General features: G+C 41.2%; 1 protein-coding gene across 1 annotated transcript; it reads left to right on the forward strand.

The window, feature by feature from the left end:
* The first annotated feature begins 1,198 nt into the window (after window positions 1-1,198).
* On the forward strand, window positions 1,199-12,498 carry LOC121299599 (homeobox protein aristaless-like 3). The gene is made up of 4 exons (XM_041227419.1): window positions 1,199-1,631; window positions 8,695-8,942; window positions 9,561-9,689; window positions 10,208-12,498. The coding sequence occupies exons 1-4, from the start codon at window positions 1,277-1,279 to the stop codon at window positions 10,526-10,528; spliced, it is 1,053 nt and encodes a 350-aa protein (XP_041083353.1). The 5' UTR covers window positions 1,199-1,276; the 3' UTR covers window positions 10,529-12,498.
* The last annotated feature ends 8,363 nt before the right edge of the window (window positions 12,499-20,861 follow it).

Here is a 20,861-nt window from a genome sequence, read left to right on the forward strand (position 1 = left end):
GGGGGGGGGGATACTTACAGATATGATTTAGGACCGTCCTGTGTGGCAGATATCAAATACAGTAGGTCCTTAAATCACTTTTCAGTATTAAAAGCTGTTTCTTACCTGCCACACCCACATAACAAATTATTAACATATAATAGATAGAATTTGAAATGGGCATTAGCATATGGACAAGCTAATGTTTATTTATTGTGGGAATAGTGTAATATCAAATTCTAATTCATGCCATCACCCATGACCAAACACTCCATTTAGAAATCCCAGGAGAAACGTTTAGTATTCCAGGCCACATGTTTCGACTAGAAGTATTTTTGATTTCTTTGTAGTGAATTTATGCACGACAAAAACAGCGAAGATAAACAGACAGACAGAGAGACAGACAGACAGACAAGCAGAGGAATGGAGAGAACTTCAGACTGATAGAGACAAGAAAATAAATATTAGGTCGACAGCTGAACCGGAAGAACTTAATCAATATCACTGAAGAGTATTATCCTTTTTTAAATATTATTGCTTAATATTTCTTACAGTGTATTCGATATAATAATAATAATAATAATAATAATAATAATAATAATAATAATAATAATAATAACCAAGTGCCTATAGCGAAAGTGTCAGCATGTGGATTAGGAATAGCCCACATAGCGGGTTCAATAGTTGAATTTCTGTTCAACTGTCACAGTGATAGAGAGCTATCGGTTATAACAGTGCCGCTGCGGAATGACGGTTCAATGTGAAGCCATGCTAGAATGTGACAGCTCGAATCTGCTGGCAGTCACAGTTAGGGATGTCCAGGACCTTATTAATGTTCTGGGGCTTGGAGGACAGGTCAATAAGACGCACGTTCCACTGTAAGAGTCTGTTATCTGTTTGCAGGCCACGGGTGCTTTCTTCTTGTTTACTCTGTTAATGCTGGTGTTTATATTTTAAGGACGTGGATTTCAATCACGTGCTCCTGTTTAAGGAGATGCCCGGGGGTCCTTGTTTTCGCTCACAGAATTTTTCTTTTTTCTGTTCTTTTCCTCATTATAATCTGTTTGTTTAAGTAACTGAAACACGCTGGAGTGAAATAGTTAAAGCACACGTGATTGGATTTTTAGTGGATTAAGTCAGAATGCAGACTGGGTCCCCTCCCTAGATCTTTGTTGCTGATCTTCTAAACCCCACCCACAGAAGAAGAGAGAGAGAGAGAGGGAGGAAAAAAATCACAAAAAAACTTTTCACTCCAAATAAGACCCCAGAATTGAATAACTGTGAACCGTACCAGGCCATGGAGGCAGAACGCTGTTTACCCTTCTGTTCTCCCAGCAGGACGACACCCGAAGCTTCCCCGGGTTTGGATCACAACTCTGGGTCTTACCAAGCAAGTGATGAACTTCAGAACCCTCAGCATCCTCACCACCATCACCAGCACCGTCTCAGCCTCCGGGGAGACTTTTACAGCCCCGGCCGGATCGGGAGGTTTCCAGACAGCACCGGTGAATTTGCGCACAGCGCGCCCGCAGCTCCAGATCCACGGGATTCACCAGTGAAAATACAGAGCAAATATTTGGAAAGTATGAGCCAAGGCCAAAAGAGTCTAGCAGTTAGCGGAAAGCCGACCTTTTACGAGAGCAGCCCGGAAGGTGAGCGCGGGTTTATTCTTAAACACAAGGAGAAATGCATTTATACAGGTTTGCTTTTATCATAACGGACATGGGCTATTTTTTGTGCCAGAATCCTTATCTCCTATATAACGATTAGACTGTACACATTGAATTGGCTTTAGTTGAGAGAAAGGGAGAGGGTGACGTTAAACTTATATTTAAAAATAGTTTTCCACAAGCTAAGCCTTAGAGGTTAAATTTCGGATTTGTTTTAGCGCACGCGTTGTGATACGTTATACGTCCCGTTCAATTAATTCTCCCCTAATTTTGCGTTCATTTCTAACGTCATAAAACCGCGCGTTAGCCTGTTATAAATGAGAATGCATGTTCTTATAGACTCCACAGCGTTAGAGGCCCACTACTTTCTAATTTTTTGTAGCTTTCTTGAATATATTGCTCTCCAGGACAACGGAGAGGTGTATGGTGAGCGCGCAGGCACTGCATTGTGAATGGCATGATGTTACTCTGATAGGAAAAGCAGCCTCACTTTTAAAGAGGAAGAGGTCCGTCTCTATGACAGCTATTTATATATATATATATATATATATATATATATATATATATATATATATATATATATATATATATATATATATATATATATATATATATGTGTGTGTGTGTGTGTGTGTTTTCTTTTAAAGCAGAACACCACAGATAAATTGTTGTTCGTAATATATCAATTCGTTATTATGAGCAGATCTGTTAGTATTATCATATCACCATTCTGAAATTAAAATGACCATTGTAAAAACATTAAGTCCCTGAAAATATACATTTTGCAGATTTTGTTTTGGTTTGTTTTGTTTTGCACTGACGTTAAGTTTTTAAAAGTATTTCTAAATGTGCCGCTCTTTAGTATTTGTTATCTGCGATTTCAAAACATAATATCTGAAAACGGCTTCTCCTCCCTTTGTATAAGAACATAGGAAAGTTTACAAACGAGAGGAGGCCATTCGACCCATCCTGCTCGTTTGGTTGTTAGTAGCTTACTGATCCCAGAATCTCATCAAGCAGCTTCTTGAAGGATCCCAGGGTGTCAGCTTCAACAACATTACAGGGGAGTTGGTTCCAGACCCTCACGATTCTCTAATTGAATTCCACTATGGGGTGGTTATTCGTACAGGGAACACGTGACGTTCTTTTACTGGCTTGAGGAATTTGGAGACTGCATGTTCTAGGAGCTTTTAACAGTGCAGAGTCCAACTGTCGGGTTTATATTGTAATTATACAAGGGAAACCCGAATTGTCAGATACCCATTGCGCGTTTTTAATTTCTCCGAGACCCCCTTGGAACCTATAACCACAGCATTGTTTTAATATAATCTGTGTTTTAAATTATATATTGACTTGCACGTATTCAATTATAAATACGCTTTCGTTATTTAGAGCAGGCTTCCCCGCTCCTGACAAGATTAGCAGGGAAAGCATTTCACGAAAGTGTGCATTTAGACACAAGACACGTCTGCATCCTCATTCAACCATTGTCCTGTAACTCATAAACTAAACTTGAATTTTAAGATATAGCCAGTTCTCAATGTACTCGATTCGCTGAACAATTCAACGGAGCGCCTATACCGAATACAGTGATGTTGAAGAGAAGCATTCTTGTCCCTTCCTATGGAAGAGTTAGCTTAATATATAATAGGCAGAAAATGTTGCATTCATTTTTTTTTAAATGTGGAAAAGTAAAAGATAATGTGGTTCATTTTTTTACAGGATTTTAAATCTCTCCGATTGGTCTTCATGTGTTTTACAAATATGATGTATCTGTAATCGTATTTTTAGTTTAAAATACATTGTGCAGGGTTATCCAGAGCACAACATATCTTTGAATACACAACGGGCAGTACATTAATACAAATCACGAATTACATTCTGTGAGTAAGGATTGCGTAACGCGGAATGCTTTACCCTGTGCCTTGCTCCAGAAGTACTTACAATGGATAGATACATCTGTAATTTAACACAAAGCTATTCCTTATTCGAGACTTTTTACAACTTTATTTTACAAAAACATTTTCAGAAGAAGAAACACAGTTTAAATGGAGTGCGATGTGGTATTAAAATTCAATTCTATCACACACCCAGCCCCTGATATATGTAACTGCGTTTTATTTTTAAACTTGGTTCCTTCAGTTTATAGCCCCACGCCTTTCTAAAGTTTGAATGTTAGACGACCATAATGTGCTCCTCGGGTTTAAAACAACACCGTGTTTGTAATGCAATAGAAAATATCAAGAACAGAAAACCGGATTTTAATAAATGAACGCGCTTAGAACAGTCCAATATTAAAACAATCGTGTGACCCTTACAAAGCGCATTCAGTGTTCCTTGCAATGAGTCGTTTTATTATTATTATTATTTATTTATTTATTTATTTATTTATTTAACCGTGTAAAGTCTGGGCGTGGTATAGGGATCTGTTAAAAAAATATGATTTTCAATGTTTGAAGAAGAAGAAGATTATATTTTCAATATTTTAGGTTTGCTACTTATTTTATTTTCATATAAGAACCTTTAAACAGCAAACTGAATTAGGAGTTTAGGCGACTTGACAAACAAAACTCACATTCACAGAATTATTCGCATCATTTTGATCAAAACTCTGGAACAATCAAAATGCTGTATATTGAGGCGCTTATAGGCAGCCAAGCAGTACTTTGCAGGAATAATGAAAACACAATTAGATATAACATTAATTGCACTTTGACTGTCTAAGTGTAATGTATCGGTGTGGGGCTTTCACTAATTATTAAAATGATCTGAATTACGATTATAGTCCCATATATTAGTTTTTTTTTTTTTTGGAGACCTGCCTTTTAAACATATTTTTAAAGGCACTATAAAATAACCTCATAATATGACTGTACATAATAATATGACTATGTACATAATTTAATATCTCAGCAAAGCCGCTGTCTTTAAAAGGGCTGAGGCAGCGACTAAGGTGTATAAAACAGCCAATGAAAAGCGGACCCACGCGGCACAGGGAACGGATCATTGCACGGTTTCTCTTATCTCTGTTATTCCAATAGCAATGCCTCAGGCACACCGGTTTCACGGTGCGCACCGTTTCAAGCGTCCTGCAAACTCTACTGACATTATGTGCTGCAACACAGCGCCGTGGTTTTATTTGCCAATTTAAAATGACGATATATTTTTTTAATTCATTACATATTCAAATCAACTGCTTGTTCTTGTGTTTTACAATTGAAATGGAATAAATACTTGTTGTGTAAGCATTATTATTATTATTAAATTCACAATGTAATATATTAAAGCATGTGTAATATTTATGCATTATCAGTTATTGATTTGATTGATGTATTTTCGATGCAAACACTATAAACAGATTATATGCCACTCCATATTATCGGACTAGAACTGATATGTCAAGGGACTCGAATAAAAGGGGGTTTTGCGTTATGAATGATATTGTATTTCTGCACGGTATTTCTTGCAGTGTTCCCCCATGTTTTCCCGTGGTTACACAATGTATTTACCGTAGCCTGGCTTGCATTGTTTATTAATATGCTTTATGCAATGCTTGCCTATGCTTTAACACGCGCTCACTAGTATAACCCTCAGTTATACCGTTACTACGGGACCCTTTTAAAAGTGCAAGCATGCAGGCGATCGCTATTCAAAAGCTTTAATGGGGAAAGTGTTCAGGAGTTTCTATGGGGTTGTAAATGAAGACAGGCTAATTATCGCGTTACATTTGCAAAATGAAAAACAGACGCTTGAGGGGTACGCATGTTTGACAGTATGGATGTTTCAGCCGGCTTTGAGGGAACTGTTTCCTGCGTCACTGACACAGGATCAAACGGCTCGGTAATGCTGGCTGGAATCCGGGAGCAGCGATATAAATGTCACCCGTGTGTATCCGCGCTCAGACACCGTGGCTACAATTAGTTTTGATGTAAAATGTAAAAGGTCAAAGGTCTGTTTATGAGTCTGACTTCTTACTTCACAATTACTGCGCAGTTACACTCCAGGGCCGAACTTGACATGGTCATTTGTAGTCTAAACACGTTTGACAACCTCCCGTTCGTTTAAAGGTTTTATTATTATATTATTATTATTATTATTATTATTATTTATTAGAATTGTCATGCAATAGCTGTAAGCTGTTTTTCATTATGTCTGTTCTGAAAGCGATGTTTAAAAAGCGATCGTTCTTCCACTTTTGCTCCATTGCAAAATGTCCATTCACATCTTTTTTTTTTTTTTTTGCGTAGTTTTGGGTAACAAAATCCTGCTAACGTTGGTAAAACCTGGTCCTATCGCCGAATCATATTTTCTCTAGAATATGAGGATCGATAAGTCAAATCGAGCTTTTCCGTTCCAATACTGAGACACGCCGATTGACAGACCACAGTGCGTGTTTCGTTTTTGAGGCGTTACGAGGCTACCCCCATCAATGCCGTACTTTGCTCTGATGTGGATTTTAATAACCTAGCCCTGCTAGTTTGTCTAGGATTTAATTCCCAAGTGAAGGCCTCGAAAGACTGTGCTATTTCAGGCCGCTGCAGCGGGAGACGCGGCGTATGGGAAATGTATGGAGTGAAATAACGGTCCAAAAACACTTGGTTCTGTTTGGATTCTTTTTTCATCCCCCCCCCCCCCCCCCCCCCCACCACCACCAAAAAAAATAAATAAAAAAATAAAAAGGAATAATACAGCAACAAGGGGCTTGGTTCTCCAACACTGCCTCTTACTGACGCAGCTCCAGAGAATGTGTTTAAAGTTCTAGAAAAAAATATCTCTAGATTCATGTGTTTAAAGTTCTAGGAAGATATTTCTAGATTCATGGTTTGGTAATGCGTAGCCTGAACTAATATATATATATATATATATATATATATATATATATATATATATATATATATATATATATATATATATATATATATTTTGAACTGTATATTTAATAATATATTCACTATATATATATATATATATATATATATATATATATATATATATATATATATATATATATATATATATATACACACACACACAACATGTGTGGTGTTATTAAATGACGCATTGGCGGGCGCCTAATCTGTCCGAATATTGCTAAAACATTAGTAATATATTGCAATATATATGTTATGACTGTACTACAAGTCTAAATGGCGCCGTGTGGGTCTCTGATTTAAATCCAGCCCACAACACAGAGAACTAAAATAATTACAGCAACATTTAATTGAAGATGACAGTAGACCTAGTTCTACTCCGCACACAGCCTAGTGATTTAGACTTGCCGCTTGTAATTTATAACACGCGCTAGGATTACATTTTAAAAGCATATTTTAAAATAATAACACGAAAAAAAAGACAACCCTGCATATAAAAAATAATAATTCCAAGAAAGCCATTTATCGTGCCTATCTTTTCTGTTATTCGCTCATATTTAAAATCTGTGTTTGGTATAGCGGCGCTTTCGTTATAATTGAAAAGACCCGCATCACTTCACCCGAAGTGGAAAGTGATCGATATAATGCAGGTGAAACAAAGCCGAGGTCATGCGGATAGGAAGGGGGTAGACGGAGTTTCTGTTCACAGAACGGGTGTGCATTGAAGGTTTAATCGCGCGTTATTTCCTATCTGGCTTTCCGATCTGTTTCTGCTTCACTGCCCGACCTCACCAGTGGGATTACACCCGGCTCCCCCTTTTAAACACCGGATTGAAATCCAGATGGATATAACTGGCAAGTTTCTAGAACGCTGGAGTAAAGTAAAAGCTGCGCTTTTTACAGGAGATTCCCAATTCCCACCCGAAAACTAAACCGTAATCAGAAATCCCAACAGTGCGGCTGCGCATTTCAAACACACATTCATGGAGATTTTCTTTATTTACCGAGTATATTAAATACTGTATAATATTTGTATTTTTGAACTGTGAGCTTGATTTAATTAATCAAAATTTGCTTTGTCCTCCGTGGTGTGTGGAGGTGAGTCTCTTTCTCAGTTCAGTGTTTTACCTTTCTAAAGGTCTCCTGTTTTGACACTGGAAGAGAGTTGTTGTTCTTTAATGAGGGCAGAGGCGTGGTTTGCAGGGCGCTTTATGCTTTGAATGGATGGATAGCAGTCACGCTGCACTGCAGCAGATGTTTCTTCAGCTCACGTCGACTTCCAATAATACTAGCAGAGAATACACAGAAAAGCATTGTGCAGATCAGGGCTTTCACATCTTCCACAGCTTGTATGCTTTTCTTATGTGACTGGCAGTAATAACTAGTAGCAATAACCACTTCACTAAAGCCTTCCAAGGTAACTGAAAATACACATGTGCATATGCATTGAGAAACCTTTCTGATTGCAAGCAAGAAGCAAACAAGAAGACTCTTTATGAAAAGCCTGCAAGCACACCCTGGGGAGCTAGCAGCAAGAGACTCTTAAGCCAAGGGGATGATTTGAATAATGACTGCTTAACTGAAGCAGCCTAACGAAAAGCCTTGGGGGATCAATAATGAACTGATCGATTAACTAATTAAAGCTTGCGTCTCTGCAGGACGGCACAGGGACTCTCTCTCTGCTCTGTGAGAAAGCAAGGGGGCGGGGGGGGGGGGGGGGGGCTAATAGGTGCAGAGAAGTAAATAATGCTGAGCAGATGGCACAAATAAAACCCATGATTTGGGGAATCGAACTGAATGACATGCTGTATACCATCTGTTCCCCTAGGCACTCCTGGACCTCAAGGTTCAGTCCCTGGCCAGTGGAAGGGGTAATGCAATGTCTCGTGATTCACAGGCCGCGGTTGTGTAGCTGTGGCACAGGAATCAACAGAATGAGCTCCAGTTGTGTAGTTGCATTGCCAGTGCTGAAGAACAGAGGTGCTTCCAGACAGCAAAAGTATGCAAGCTGTACAGAGGCACAGACATAGAAACTTGCAGTGACGGCTGCTTCATGTTTGCTTAGTCCGCTGTCTCCGGGGTCTGCTTTGGACACCAATGCTCCATTGTTAGCTCCAGGCTGTTTTGTAGTGGTTCCCTACTCGCTGATCTCTCACTCATCTCTTGCTCCCCAGCAGCTGGAGAGAAACCTCTCTCCAAGCCCCTTGGTTTCCCTATGCTGAAGGAGGCCTCCTCGGAGCTGGCGGGGGACTCAGACTCCATCGACCTGTCCAGCAAGAACAAGAAGCGTCGGAACCGCACCACCTTCAGCACCTTCCAGCTGGAGGAGTTGGAGAAGGTTTTCCAGAAGACTCACTACCCAGATGTGTATGCCCGAGAGCAGCTGGCCCTGCGCACTGAGCTCACGGAGGCACGCGTACAGGTACGTAACGACCATGCTGCAGGGGGGAGAGCATTTAACATGCATGCAGACAAGATCCCTCAAAACCTCCACCTGCACAGCCTACCAGCTCCAGTCAAAATGCTGACCATCCGTCCCATAGACCCGAGTCTCTGCGGTGTATGATACCTGGAGCTGTCAGCTATCTGGCCAGAGTTCCACATCAAATTAGCAGAAGAAAAAGATGCATCAGTTCAAAGCAGACTGGAAGAAACAACAAAAACTAAAAAAAAAAATGAATGCTTTCATCATTTTCGATCAAGGCTTTCTGAAGCGATGGAAGAGTCAGAAAGAGGTTTTAAGAGTAGCTACCAGACCAGTCAATCCCACAGGTGCATTTCCAGTAATACCAAACCCCACTGAGAGGCCGCTGCAGGGTTCATTAGTTTACAGTATGAAACTCGGATGTAACCTTTAATACCTGGGCTTTCTTTCAGAGCATGCTTTACCCTGCTGATCCCAGTGATGCCATTCTATAGTACTTTCATGAGCATCCTGGGGTAGAGAGCCCCTTCATTACAAACTGCAGATCTGCTAGGAGGGGTAACACTGCATACTGTAGAGGGGTAACCCAATACTGTGCCCTTTTCTTCCGTGCAGGTCTGGTTCCAGAACCGGAGAGCGAAGTGGAGGAAACGGGAACGCTACGGGAAGATCCAAGAAGTGCGGAACCATTTTGCCGCCACCTACGACATCTCCATCCTTCCGCACTCTGAAGCCTACCCCCAGGTAGGGAGACCATCGCCGCTGTCCTTCCACAGAGAGCAGCGAGATCGCCCCCTGGGAGCTGGCAGGCTGCTTTGAATTTCCATCTGCAAGTTTAGTTCAGTTTGAACAAATGCAATGGGATTACAGATTCGTTATTTTAACGTTTTAGCAGATTTGAATACAGAAGTAAACTATGGCTATGGAGCGCTGAGTAATACTGCAATGAATGCCAACTAGCCATTCCACACTAAAATGCCACAGAATGATTGCTCATACACATTTACTGCAGCATTTTTCGCAGTCGGCTTGAACATGTGCACTGCATTAAAACACTTTACGGCAAGTCAAACTAAAGTTTCAATGCACCACACTGACAAGCGTTTCAGCGAGTTATCTTCTCCACTGTACACTGACTCAAGCCCGCCCATGAATGCTTGAAGCTGTGGCATACCCTCCAACTGTACCGAACTGCCGGGCACAATACCGGATCTAACCCTAACCCTAACCCATGTGTTAATCCTGTGTTATTCTTCTTTCAGATCCAGAATAACCTGTGGCCAGGCACTGGCTCCGGCAGCCCCGCGGGAAGCTGTGTTTTATCCCATGACAGCATGCCGTCCTCCTGCATGACCCCCTACTCGCATTCCCACGGGAACATCCCCCCGGGGTTCATGGGGATCCCAGGCTCGCCCAGCCACCACCCGGGAATCAACAGCCTCTACTCGCTGCACGGCTTTCCTGCCGGCCTGGGCGGCCACACCTTCGACCCCACCCCCGAGTCCGAGTACAAGCCCGCTGGCCTCCTGGCTCTGCGCATGAAGTCCAAAGAACCAGGCAGCCTGCTGTCCTGGACCACATGACCAGCGGGAGCCAGGGACTAACACAATGGACACGGCTGAGGTCCTGCTGCCAGCGCAACGGCTAGGGAGTGTGAGGTCATGCCTCCTTGCAGGGTGTACTACAGAACTCTATCACCCTGCACCACCTGCTGGACGCTTCCCGCATTACGGGTCACACCTGTATCTCTTAAATTGTGTTGAAAAGCCTCCACAGGCTGTCAATGGATTCACATTGCTACCCCACGTTTTTATAGGGGTGACCAGGAGGCTTGGGGCTATTTAAATAGCCCTTATTTTTTAGACAGGACGCTCCGGTACTTTGCACTGCAAGCGGTCTGTAACCTGAGAGTTATTGAAACAGCGAGTGCAGAAAAAGCAGTCATTTCAAGCGGACAATTTTTTTTTTTTACAATTGACTCTGTAGTAGATGTGCAGTTTGCTTTATAAAAATCAGAACAGGTGCAGCTTAAACATATATATATATAATCTAAAACTAATGCAAAATCTGACCAGTGTACCTTCAAAGGTGGTCAAAGGCATGTTTAAAAAAAAATAATAATAATAATTAAATTTAAAACCATTACTCTTCCGGTAAAGAGGATCTCCTTCATCTTGATCGCTTTTCTTTTGCTATTATTCATAACGTTGTCGGACTGACCAGTTTGTGTGCAGCTTCCATCTCTCTTGAAACCTGCCTGTCTTGTCATGGTCTTGCTCCTACCCTACACGGTCCAGGTTCATAAACAAGCTTGACTGGAAATTAAGAAGCAGCACGTGCGCATCTCATATTGCAGGAAACAGTGCTGCTACCTTCTTAGTGCGCTTCAATTTGAAGGCAGATGCTATTTCCAGTCGGATTCTGACTGGCACTGATTCCGCTGCACAAAATCTTAACATAACCAGCCGTTGCACTTTCTCTACACTTAAAGTGAATAAAGTAGAAGCATTTCTCTTTCTTCAGCCCGAAGGTGTTGACCTACCGGCAGCAGTCTTTGAGGGCTCCTCACTGGCAGTAGAATTTGTACTGGTAATAGAAAACCCTGTAAAGACTGCAGCCAGGAGATGTTCGGCTGGCACAGTAGTAACCACTTTGTGAGCTTAAATGGCTGTGATGAATCCAGGCTGTTTAAAAATGTAATTACAGAATTTTGCATCGGCGCGCAGGCAGACTGTAGCCAGTGTCTTTATCTAAAGCATTTTTTTTCCTGTCACTGTTTATGGTGTATGTAAAAAAAAAAAGTACAAGTATTATTTAAAGTATATTGATTGTGAATATATTAGCCACACATTTTGATGTCATGTAACATTGTGTAATTCATGATGATGACCAATAAACATTTTCAATTCTTCATTAGAGGGAAAAGAAAGTGTATTAATCTGGTGATCTGAGGGACATACTCCCCTGTGCATTGAGGTTGACTTGTATTTCAGGATGCAAGACAGTATTTTCATTGCAAGTCTATTTGAGCCATTTCAGGATTATAAAATCTTACCCTTATAAAAGTTACCACTGCAGTTTTACACTGTATTTCTGCAGTTTTACATGATTTTTCTCACGGTTATACCCTGCGTTTATCATAGATTACCCAGGTTTGCCATGTTTATTAATGTGCTTTACCATACCTATCTCTTCTTTACAATGCTTACCTATGCTTTTACTATGGTAAACTTTTATAAGAGTGTTACTGGCCCCCCTTTAATTCTGTTAAATATTTTTTTTGCATCTATTTTATATTTCAAAATATCATTGTATATAAAAACGCTTTACCAACAAAATCAGTAACCAGTTGAAAATATTGTACTACACCATACTATATAAAGGTTAGCTGTTATTTATGTTAATATCAAATTCTGTATAATGAACAGAATCAGTGTCCACACACTGATGCCTCTTCCTCTGGCTTCCCTCGATAAATCCATCTCCTCAGTCTGAACAGCTCATCCAAGCCAAGACCGATTGGAGGGCTCAGCCTGCAGCCACGGGCCAAAGACAGCCCCTCATTGTGTGGTAACAGAAACCAGATTCCAAGTGTGCTTTAATATTCAGCCGCGCTCAGCAGCATGCCTGTGGGAATTCATCAGCGTGAGCTGAGACCTGAGAGAGAGAGAGGAGAGAGAGTGATCAGTGATGAGTCTTAGTGAGATCAGTGTTGATCAGTGAAGATCAGTGAAGATCAGTGATGATCAGTGAAGATCAGTGATGATCAGTGATGATCAGTGCCAAGTGAGATCAGTGTTGATCAGTGTGATCAGTGAAGATCAGTGAAACCAGTGATTCCAGTGATGATCAGTGATGATCAGTGAAGAGCAGTGCCTGTGGGAATTCAGTGATGATCAGTGAAGATCAGTGATGATCAGTGTTGAGATCAGTGATGATCAGTGAGATCAGTGAAGATCAGTGAAGAGCAGTGAAGATCAGTGATGATCAGTGAAGATCAGTGTTGATCAGTGAAGATCAGTGAAGATCGTATCAGTCACTTTTGTTTCACAGCTATGTTCCCTGAAATAGCAAGGCAATAAACCTTACATGCGTACACTAGTTTAAACCCTTTTTATTATTGTCTGTAATAGGAAAATCTTCATAGTTTTATAATCCATGCAAACTAATAACACTGCCACCACCAGCCCTTAGAAAAGTTTGCCATATTAAAAGCATAGCGAAGTGTAATAAAGCACAGTGTAAGCCTGGCAGAGCACAGGGAAAGGGAGCATTGTGAAGCACAGAGAGGTATGCTAAAGCACATTAATAAACTTGGTAAACTATAGTAAATGCCTATTATAAGCATGGTAAATATCTATACCCATGGCTTGTGGAGGACAGACAGACAGACATGCAGCTCTTAGATCTGCCCCCTTCCCCTGGTACTCAGTGACAAGTCAATTGATTTCTTCCGTTATTTTTTTAAAGCATTACTCACAATACCTTCTGGGTGGCGAATGGAAAAACGTTTGTTTTGGCACAAAGCTCGTCTGTGATCTTATCACAGTCCTCTCTCTCTCTCTCTCTCTCTCTCTCTCTCCTCTCTCTCTCTCTCTCTCTCTCTCTGCCCTGCTTTTCAGACACAGCTGCTTTGAGTTTGGCTCCCACTCCAGTGAAATGAGCCTCTTTCTCTGTGACTGGCCCGATAAACAAGATGGAAACAGAGATACCGGGATGTCGTTCATTCATTCATTTCAGGGGGTGGTCATACAGCGTACATTTGCATGGTCGTATTGAAGCTGGCTATGCATTTACCATCATTTACCATGACTAATTATGTCTTCAAACATGCGTTGATGTGCTTCTCTGTGCTTTCCCATGATTTCCCATGGGTTATTTTCCAATGTACTGCACTGTCGCTTTTTTTCTCAGACTGCGAAATTAAAGGACACATTGTAGCTCCCATCTGTATTATATTTGCCCGGGATAAACCAGTTCTGGGTTTCCAAAGAGCTTTTCAGTGACATGTCATTATTTAGTTAGGTTAGAACAAGGAAGCCCCCCTAGACAAATCTCTCAATAGCGTGCTCAAAGCGAATGCCAAACCCAGGGACAGACGATACATCTGAGTGCCAACGACAAGCCTCAAGCAAAACCACAAAGTGAAGAGGAGGAGCTGGAGCCTGCGACTGGCCCCCGCGCAGGACACAGGCAGCGCTCTTCTCTGTGCACGGCTCCCCTGTGCAGAGGCTCTGACGACAGGGCTGGGGGAGTGACTGGCTGCCGTTCCAAAGGCATCGGGCAGCACTCCATGCATCACTGCAGAGCTGTGTTAATGAAAAACTAACTTACAACCGCAAGCCTCAGTGAATATTGATGGCAGCAGCTCCAGCCCCTACATCCAGCGTTGAGTTTTCAGCCCCTGTTTAAGAGTGTGTGTGTATGTGTGTGTGTGTGTGTGTGTGTTGTGTGTGGGGGGGGGGGGGGGGGGTTCTATGTGTTTGCATGAGTCTCTCGGGTAATTTATTACTATTGGACATACAAAATGTGCTCGCTGTTTAATGGAACATATGGGCTCCCGCGTGCTTAGTTTGCAAAGTCTTTGTAGTAGCGGAGATGAACAGAGGGAGGAAATGACTGCTTGTCATGGATGAGGCATTATCCACTCACGGAGCAGTTCATTTGCAACCTGCCTGTCACTGCCTGATCTTTGTGCTGCTTCAGGTTTCCACACGCAGGCGAAGGGACTGAAAAGTTGACGGTGGAACTGTAAGGCATTGTAAAGCGTCAGGGCAAATGAATGTATGATCTTCAACAGCGGCACAGCAATGGCAATGCAATGGTCTGTACTGAGCGGCACTCCAGGGAGTCTACCATAGAAATGGCTTTTGGAATCGAAGACGGGTGCAGAAAACAATATAACGACTCAATATTGGAACCACAGAACCTGGAAGCACTGCCTGAGAACACCATTCAAAATGGACATGTGTAAAACCAACGAGCACGGCAGCAGCCAAACTGCTGATCGAGTTCTTGGCAAGATGTTTTTTTATGATTAGCCAGGGTCACCCAGGCAGGATTTGGTATTTAGACAGGACCCTGGGCGCCTTGCCCAGCCCGCTGCATCCTCCCCCGGTAAATCTGCACTGCCCCTAGTGGCAGCCACTCGTTATACTCTTTCGCGTCACGATAGCTCTCGACAGTGAATCAGTAAAAACAATGAGATCTGTGAAGTGGCTCAGGTTTGCAGTCCCTGGAGACCGCAACGCATAAAGTACTTTCAGCCAGCTGCTGAAAAAACTGCTCTGTGCTGGTGGGAAGGAGAAAGCGCGACATCCCAGATTATTAAGGCACTTGGAAAACTACGGGCTGCTAATGCGGATTTTGTTTCAGTCTGAATTTATTTAAACTGAAGCGCACAAGCAAAGACCATTCCCACTGTTGTGTATTTACACACACACACACACACGCTAACAAAGACTGCCTTTCTAGTGTAAGGGTGGCCCGGGTCTCAGCACATTCATATGCATGTGTATAAAAGCAACATTTAAAAAGTTAAGCCCTTGTCTGTAATGGGTTGCGTGGGAATCTCCCATCTGGAAGTGATGACCTGCCGCGGAGTTTGGGGACGGGTTTTTCCTGCGGGGCTATTGGCTCAATGTGTGTAATGTGACTGAAAGGTGGGACCAGAACAAGAGAGCCCGGCTTTCAGCACCCCACCCTCTGTAAACCTTTAATACCGAGAGTGCGCCCGGGGGTTCGAATGCTCTCTGCGGTTCTGCACAGCCGAGCAAGAGAACAGCGCTGGAACGCATTAGCTGTCAGTCTCCCGGGCTGCACCGTGTTTTTGTTGGAGCCGACATGTGTTTTTAATAGAGGCGAAGCTTGCCCGTCAGAAACACTTTCCACACTCCTCGCCTGGAATGCCAGAAAGTCCCGCGGAGACAGCAGCATTCGCTCCAGCTGAACAGACAGATTAAGTGGATGAGATAAAACCTTCAGAAAAGTTTCGGGAGGGGGGAGAAAGAGAGAGAGAGAGAGAGAGAGAGAGAGAGAGAGGGCACCCCATGATAATGCTGAAAATACACCCCGAGTTTCGATTAATTCCCATCAGAAACAGCTGCAGCATTGAAACAGCGATGGTGTGTCGATAATTGAATCTGAATAAACATTGTGTCACATTAACGTTTCCAGTCAGCTCAAAGGTTAATTAAATTATGTGCAGATTGGAATAATATTGTTAAAATGTACTCATTTGCGTTGCAATATAACTTGGAAGTGAAGCCACTTTTCTCCAGTAGTTTACCACTTCCAGCCAGCCTCCACAGCGGCTTTTCTGAGCTAAAATCAAGTGCGCATCTCCGGGCAAGCGCAGAACGCGTTGTAGCACAAAATAACACCACCGTGTACAGCTTTCACGTCAAGAAAACACCTGTAAACGAATCTGTGGAGCTGCGCTGGGGTCCCAGTGCACCGCTTTCTGGTGTGAGTGTTCACAGCACTGCCGTGTGGGTTTGCAGAGTGGTCTGTGTAGGTGTTTTCCCGGTTTATTTGAATATAAGTGTACATCGTATAATTGGGCAACAGTACATGTTATATATTATGACTAGACTGCTAGTCCTGCTACCATTATGACTGTTACTAACAACAGCAACGATACTGCTACTGCTAATCATCATCATCATCATCATCATCATAATAATAATTTAATTTAGCATTCAATATACTGAGCAGCGATTTTTTTTTTTTTTTTTTTTTATTGTGCATGTCCATACAGAGTTGTTGTTTGCAACGACAAAAAAAGGTTCTTTTTGTTCCCCTCCCCGTAAGGTTTATTATTTGAAAACTATAATGCTCGCCTGTCATGCAAAAAAGGGATACCATATCGGATGATGCGAGAGGCGCACAAACTAACCTCTAATTATTATTACTAGTGTAGGTTACCCGACCTCCCGGGAAGACTGCGATTGTCCCGGTTCTCAGTCTTAGCTTTTTTTGTCCCGGTCAGAAACAGTAAAACTGTTTAATCGTCCCGGTTTTGCTATATGGTATTCAAATAACTACAAAACTATAGCAGTGCGCTCAGAACGTTGACAGCACACTGTAGTATACAAAAAATAAAATAAAGAAACGTATGGATTTCTTAATTAATAATTCTGATTATGTGTTTAATGATTAATATTCTGTTTAACTTCTTGGACCATGCTATATTTATATATATATATATATATATATAATATATATATATATATATATATATATATATATATATATATATATAATATAATGATATATCCAATGTTTATTTTTACATTGTGATTGTGCTATTATATTTGCTAAAGCTTCAGTGATTTGAAAAGAAACGTCTCGGTTTTTCGGTGTGGAATTCTAGGCTAGGCTACGCATTTGTTCTTCTGTGAGGCTGTCGCAGTGTCAATTCTGTTTCTTCTCCTTAGAAGAAATAGATGCCCTCCCGTAGCCCGGTTAAATAGATCATTGCCAATGCTGAGATCCACTTTATTTGAAGCCTGTCCGATAAGAGCCGGTCGGCACTCGAGGGTCTTTGAACCGCTTTTTTGCTTGAACTCTGGGGAGCCGGAGGAGGACGCAACGACCCGCTTCATCGTTCTTATTGATAAGGGAGATTCAACAAGGATGACTCCTTACAAGAATCCCCTTGATTTCGAGGAGCTGGAATGCATCATCGTTAAAAAATAAAGGAGCAGAAAGAATGAAACGCAGCCGACCTGTCTTATCAGATCCCCTGTGACAGTTACTCAGGAAGATAAATACCCACAGCGCTGAGCGTCTCTGTGCTTTGAAGCAGCGCTATGAAGAGCTAATAGGGGATGGCGGTGAAGTTTAAACTGTGGTAGCAGGGCAGGCTACAGTAGCGGGGGTATAACAACAAGCGTCGGCAACAGCACACGCAAGGGGTACGATTTACCATCGGCTTGTTGTAAGGATATAGCCTAATTTTACTACATGTGTAAATGTACTTCTTTGTATTTCAGAATTGGGAGTTTCAAACTGTGGACGCGCTATAGGCTGCAGTAACATTAATACTGCTGTGTATTATTTATCCGGACCTATAGATAAATATCCAGACTTGATAAAGAGCGACAAGGAGCGTGAAGTTCCAACAGTTCGATGCGGTTCAAACAGGCGCGCCCTGAACGCACCGTGGTACCCGGGGCCCCGGGGACTGCGTGCGTCCTATTGCGCTTACTGGCTCGGTGATGAACGGTTCTGCTTTACTAGAACCATACCAAGCTTTAAGGGGCGTCGTGCAATTGTGATTTACTCTGAAGCTCTACAGACTAGAGGGTACAGACTGCAGCTGCTCATATTAGAAAACTCAATAAACGACATATACAGTAGTTATATGTTTTAAGCACAAAATGTCCAGGGGAAAAAAATCTACTTTAGTCTAGTAATTGTTGATCAGATCTTTTTTTTTTTTTTTTTTTTAAGATTACAGCAGAATCATGTGACAATTCCAGAGCCAGACTCTATAATTCTGATACACAATGCATTCACTGATTGAAATACAACGCTACTGTGCAGGGTGAAGAAATCTCGAAAAGGGTCCAATTCGAAAAGAAAATAATAATAATATTAATAATAATATTAATATTATTAATATTAATAAATAAATAAATAAATAATCTTTATTTTATATAGTGCTTTTCATAGTGGACCACCATCCCAAAGCGCTTCACAGAGGCAGGCTGTGAACTGTGCATTACATGCAGAATCACTTACAATAGGACACTGATTTAACATCTCATCCGCAGGAAATTTACAATAAATAAAAAATAAAAAAAAAATGCTCACCTATTGTAAGATGACAGCCTTCAAGTCAAGAACGAATTGATCCGGGACAGCACTGTGAGATCACTAACCGGCTATTTACCTCATAACAGCTTCCCATAGTAAAAGCACCGCAACGCGTAATGAAGCACAGGGCAGCACTGTAAAGAATAGCGAGGTATGGTGAAGCATATTAATGAACACGGCAAACTACATGGTAAATGCAGAACAGCATATCAACATCTATATATATATATATATATATATATATATATATATATATATATATATATATATATATATATATATATATATATATATATATATATATACATTTCATATATTCTTCGTTGTAGTAAAATTTAACTCAAAATGATTAAATACATATAATATATATTATAACTATAATATATATTTTAATAAAAGTAAATTCTTTGGAAAATTTTTACTTAATTTGTAAATGAAAGTAAACAAATTAGCTTACCTTTTTTCGAACGTAAACTTGCTTTTCGACAAAGAGACACTCTGTGATATTATCAGGAAGTTCACCCTCTTACCTTCACCCCTCTCTCTCTCTCTCTCTATATATATATATAATCGGATCTGTTTATAGCCTCTGCTTTGTCAGCGTAGGTCTTGCCATGCATGCAGTCTATAAGAATCACACAGCGGTGTGCTTTCTATGTCTGTCCTGTCTCTATATAACTCCTAAAACAACACTGCCCCCCCCCCCTCTCTAAACGACTTGCCTTTAATTTACTACCTCATAAATCACAGTGCAGCGCTTTGATTCCCGATTTAACGAAGCCGGCTTGTTAACTGGAGCCCGACCTCAATAAACAGCGAAAAGCACAGGACGCTAATAAACTCGAGAGGACAGAAAATCTATCCTGCGCGTCGAGGGCTGATATATCTTGCATTTCACACACGGGACGCTGCGATTATATCTTAATTAGGAGTTCTTTTTCAAGGCCAATTAGGACGGGTCTGTATGAGCTGGTTAAAATGCCACGTCTTTGCTAGATTCGTTATAGGTCCGGTTTTTATAAGCGGCGCTGCGCATTTTAAAGCTATGTGTGATTAAACACAATAACAATGATAATGGAGGAAGCAGACTGTACCCAAAGCGTCTATATTCATATTGCAATTGTATAATGCAAGAAGTACAATCATACATGTTTAGCAATGTGGTATATATCATTTACTGCTTTGGCTTTGAAAAGTCTATTTTTACATTATAATGTTAATTTTGCAATCTACTTACAGTCCATTCACAAAAACGAGTTATGTGGTTCTGTTTCATCGGTTTCACCGCGTTATGATTATTATCATTATCATTATTATGTATTAATAATATTGTTATGTGCATTACGGCTTAGTTACATTAGGCGATCCAATCGGAGCTTGATCTGCAAAAGTCTTCGATATCTTAAATCTAGCAATGCTGTGCCTAAAACATATATTATATCTGATATATTTATTAGATAATAGTTGTTTTTTTAATATGCATCTTTTATAGGCTGTTTTATGGGTTATTAATGCAAAGGTGACTAAGCGGGCTGGCAACAGCAATCCTTGTGATTTATAAGTGGAGTTTAAACCTCTATTGTTTTTATAGTACGAAATAAAACTAATTATTCAAACCAAACCCTGCGCCGAGTTCTCTGTTCAATAGCGTCAATACTAAATCACAAGGCCAGCGAGTACAGCGGACATGCACCACCTAGTGGCAACACGTGGGAACAGCCCTGTGGTATTGCATGACAGATATAGCGAGAATGTCAGTTGCAGTTAGCTGCTGTAATCCTGGAAAAAAAAAAAAAAAAAGAGTCACGGTATCTCAAAGGTTAGATCTTAACCGGGAGACACTCGATGATCTATAACGAGGTTTCTCAGGCAGGGTTCTCTCATACACCCCACCACCCCCAAAAATAATGCGGTGAATAACGCGGATTGGGAACCGCGTTATTGGAAAGAAACCGCCAGTAGAGAGCAGCGCAAGACAAGAACAAACTCGTATTCAAACACACAGCACACAGTCTCGCTAAATGAAGAGAAACGTTTATTTTAATAGTCTGTAGAAAGATCAACAAAGGAGAAGCTATATGATACACGTGTTAA

This window comes from Polyodon spathula, chromosome 25 (genome assembly GCF_017654505.1).
Source record: "Polyodon spathula isolate WHYD16114869_AA chromosome 25, ASM1765450v1, whole genome shotgun sequence".
NCBI lineage: Eukaryota > Metazoa > Chordata > Actinopteri > Acipenseriformes > Polyodontidae > Polyodon > Polyodon spathula.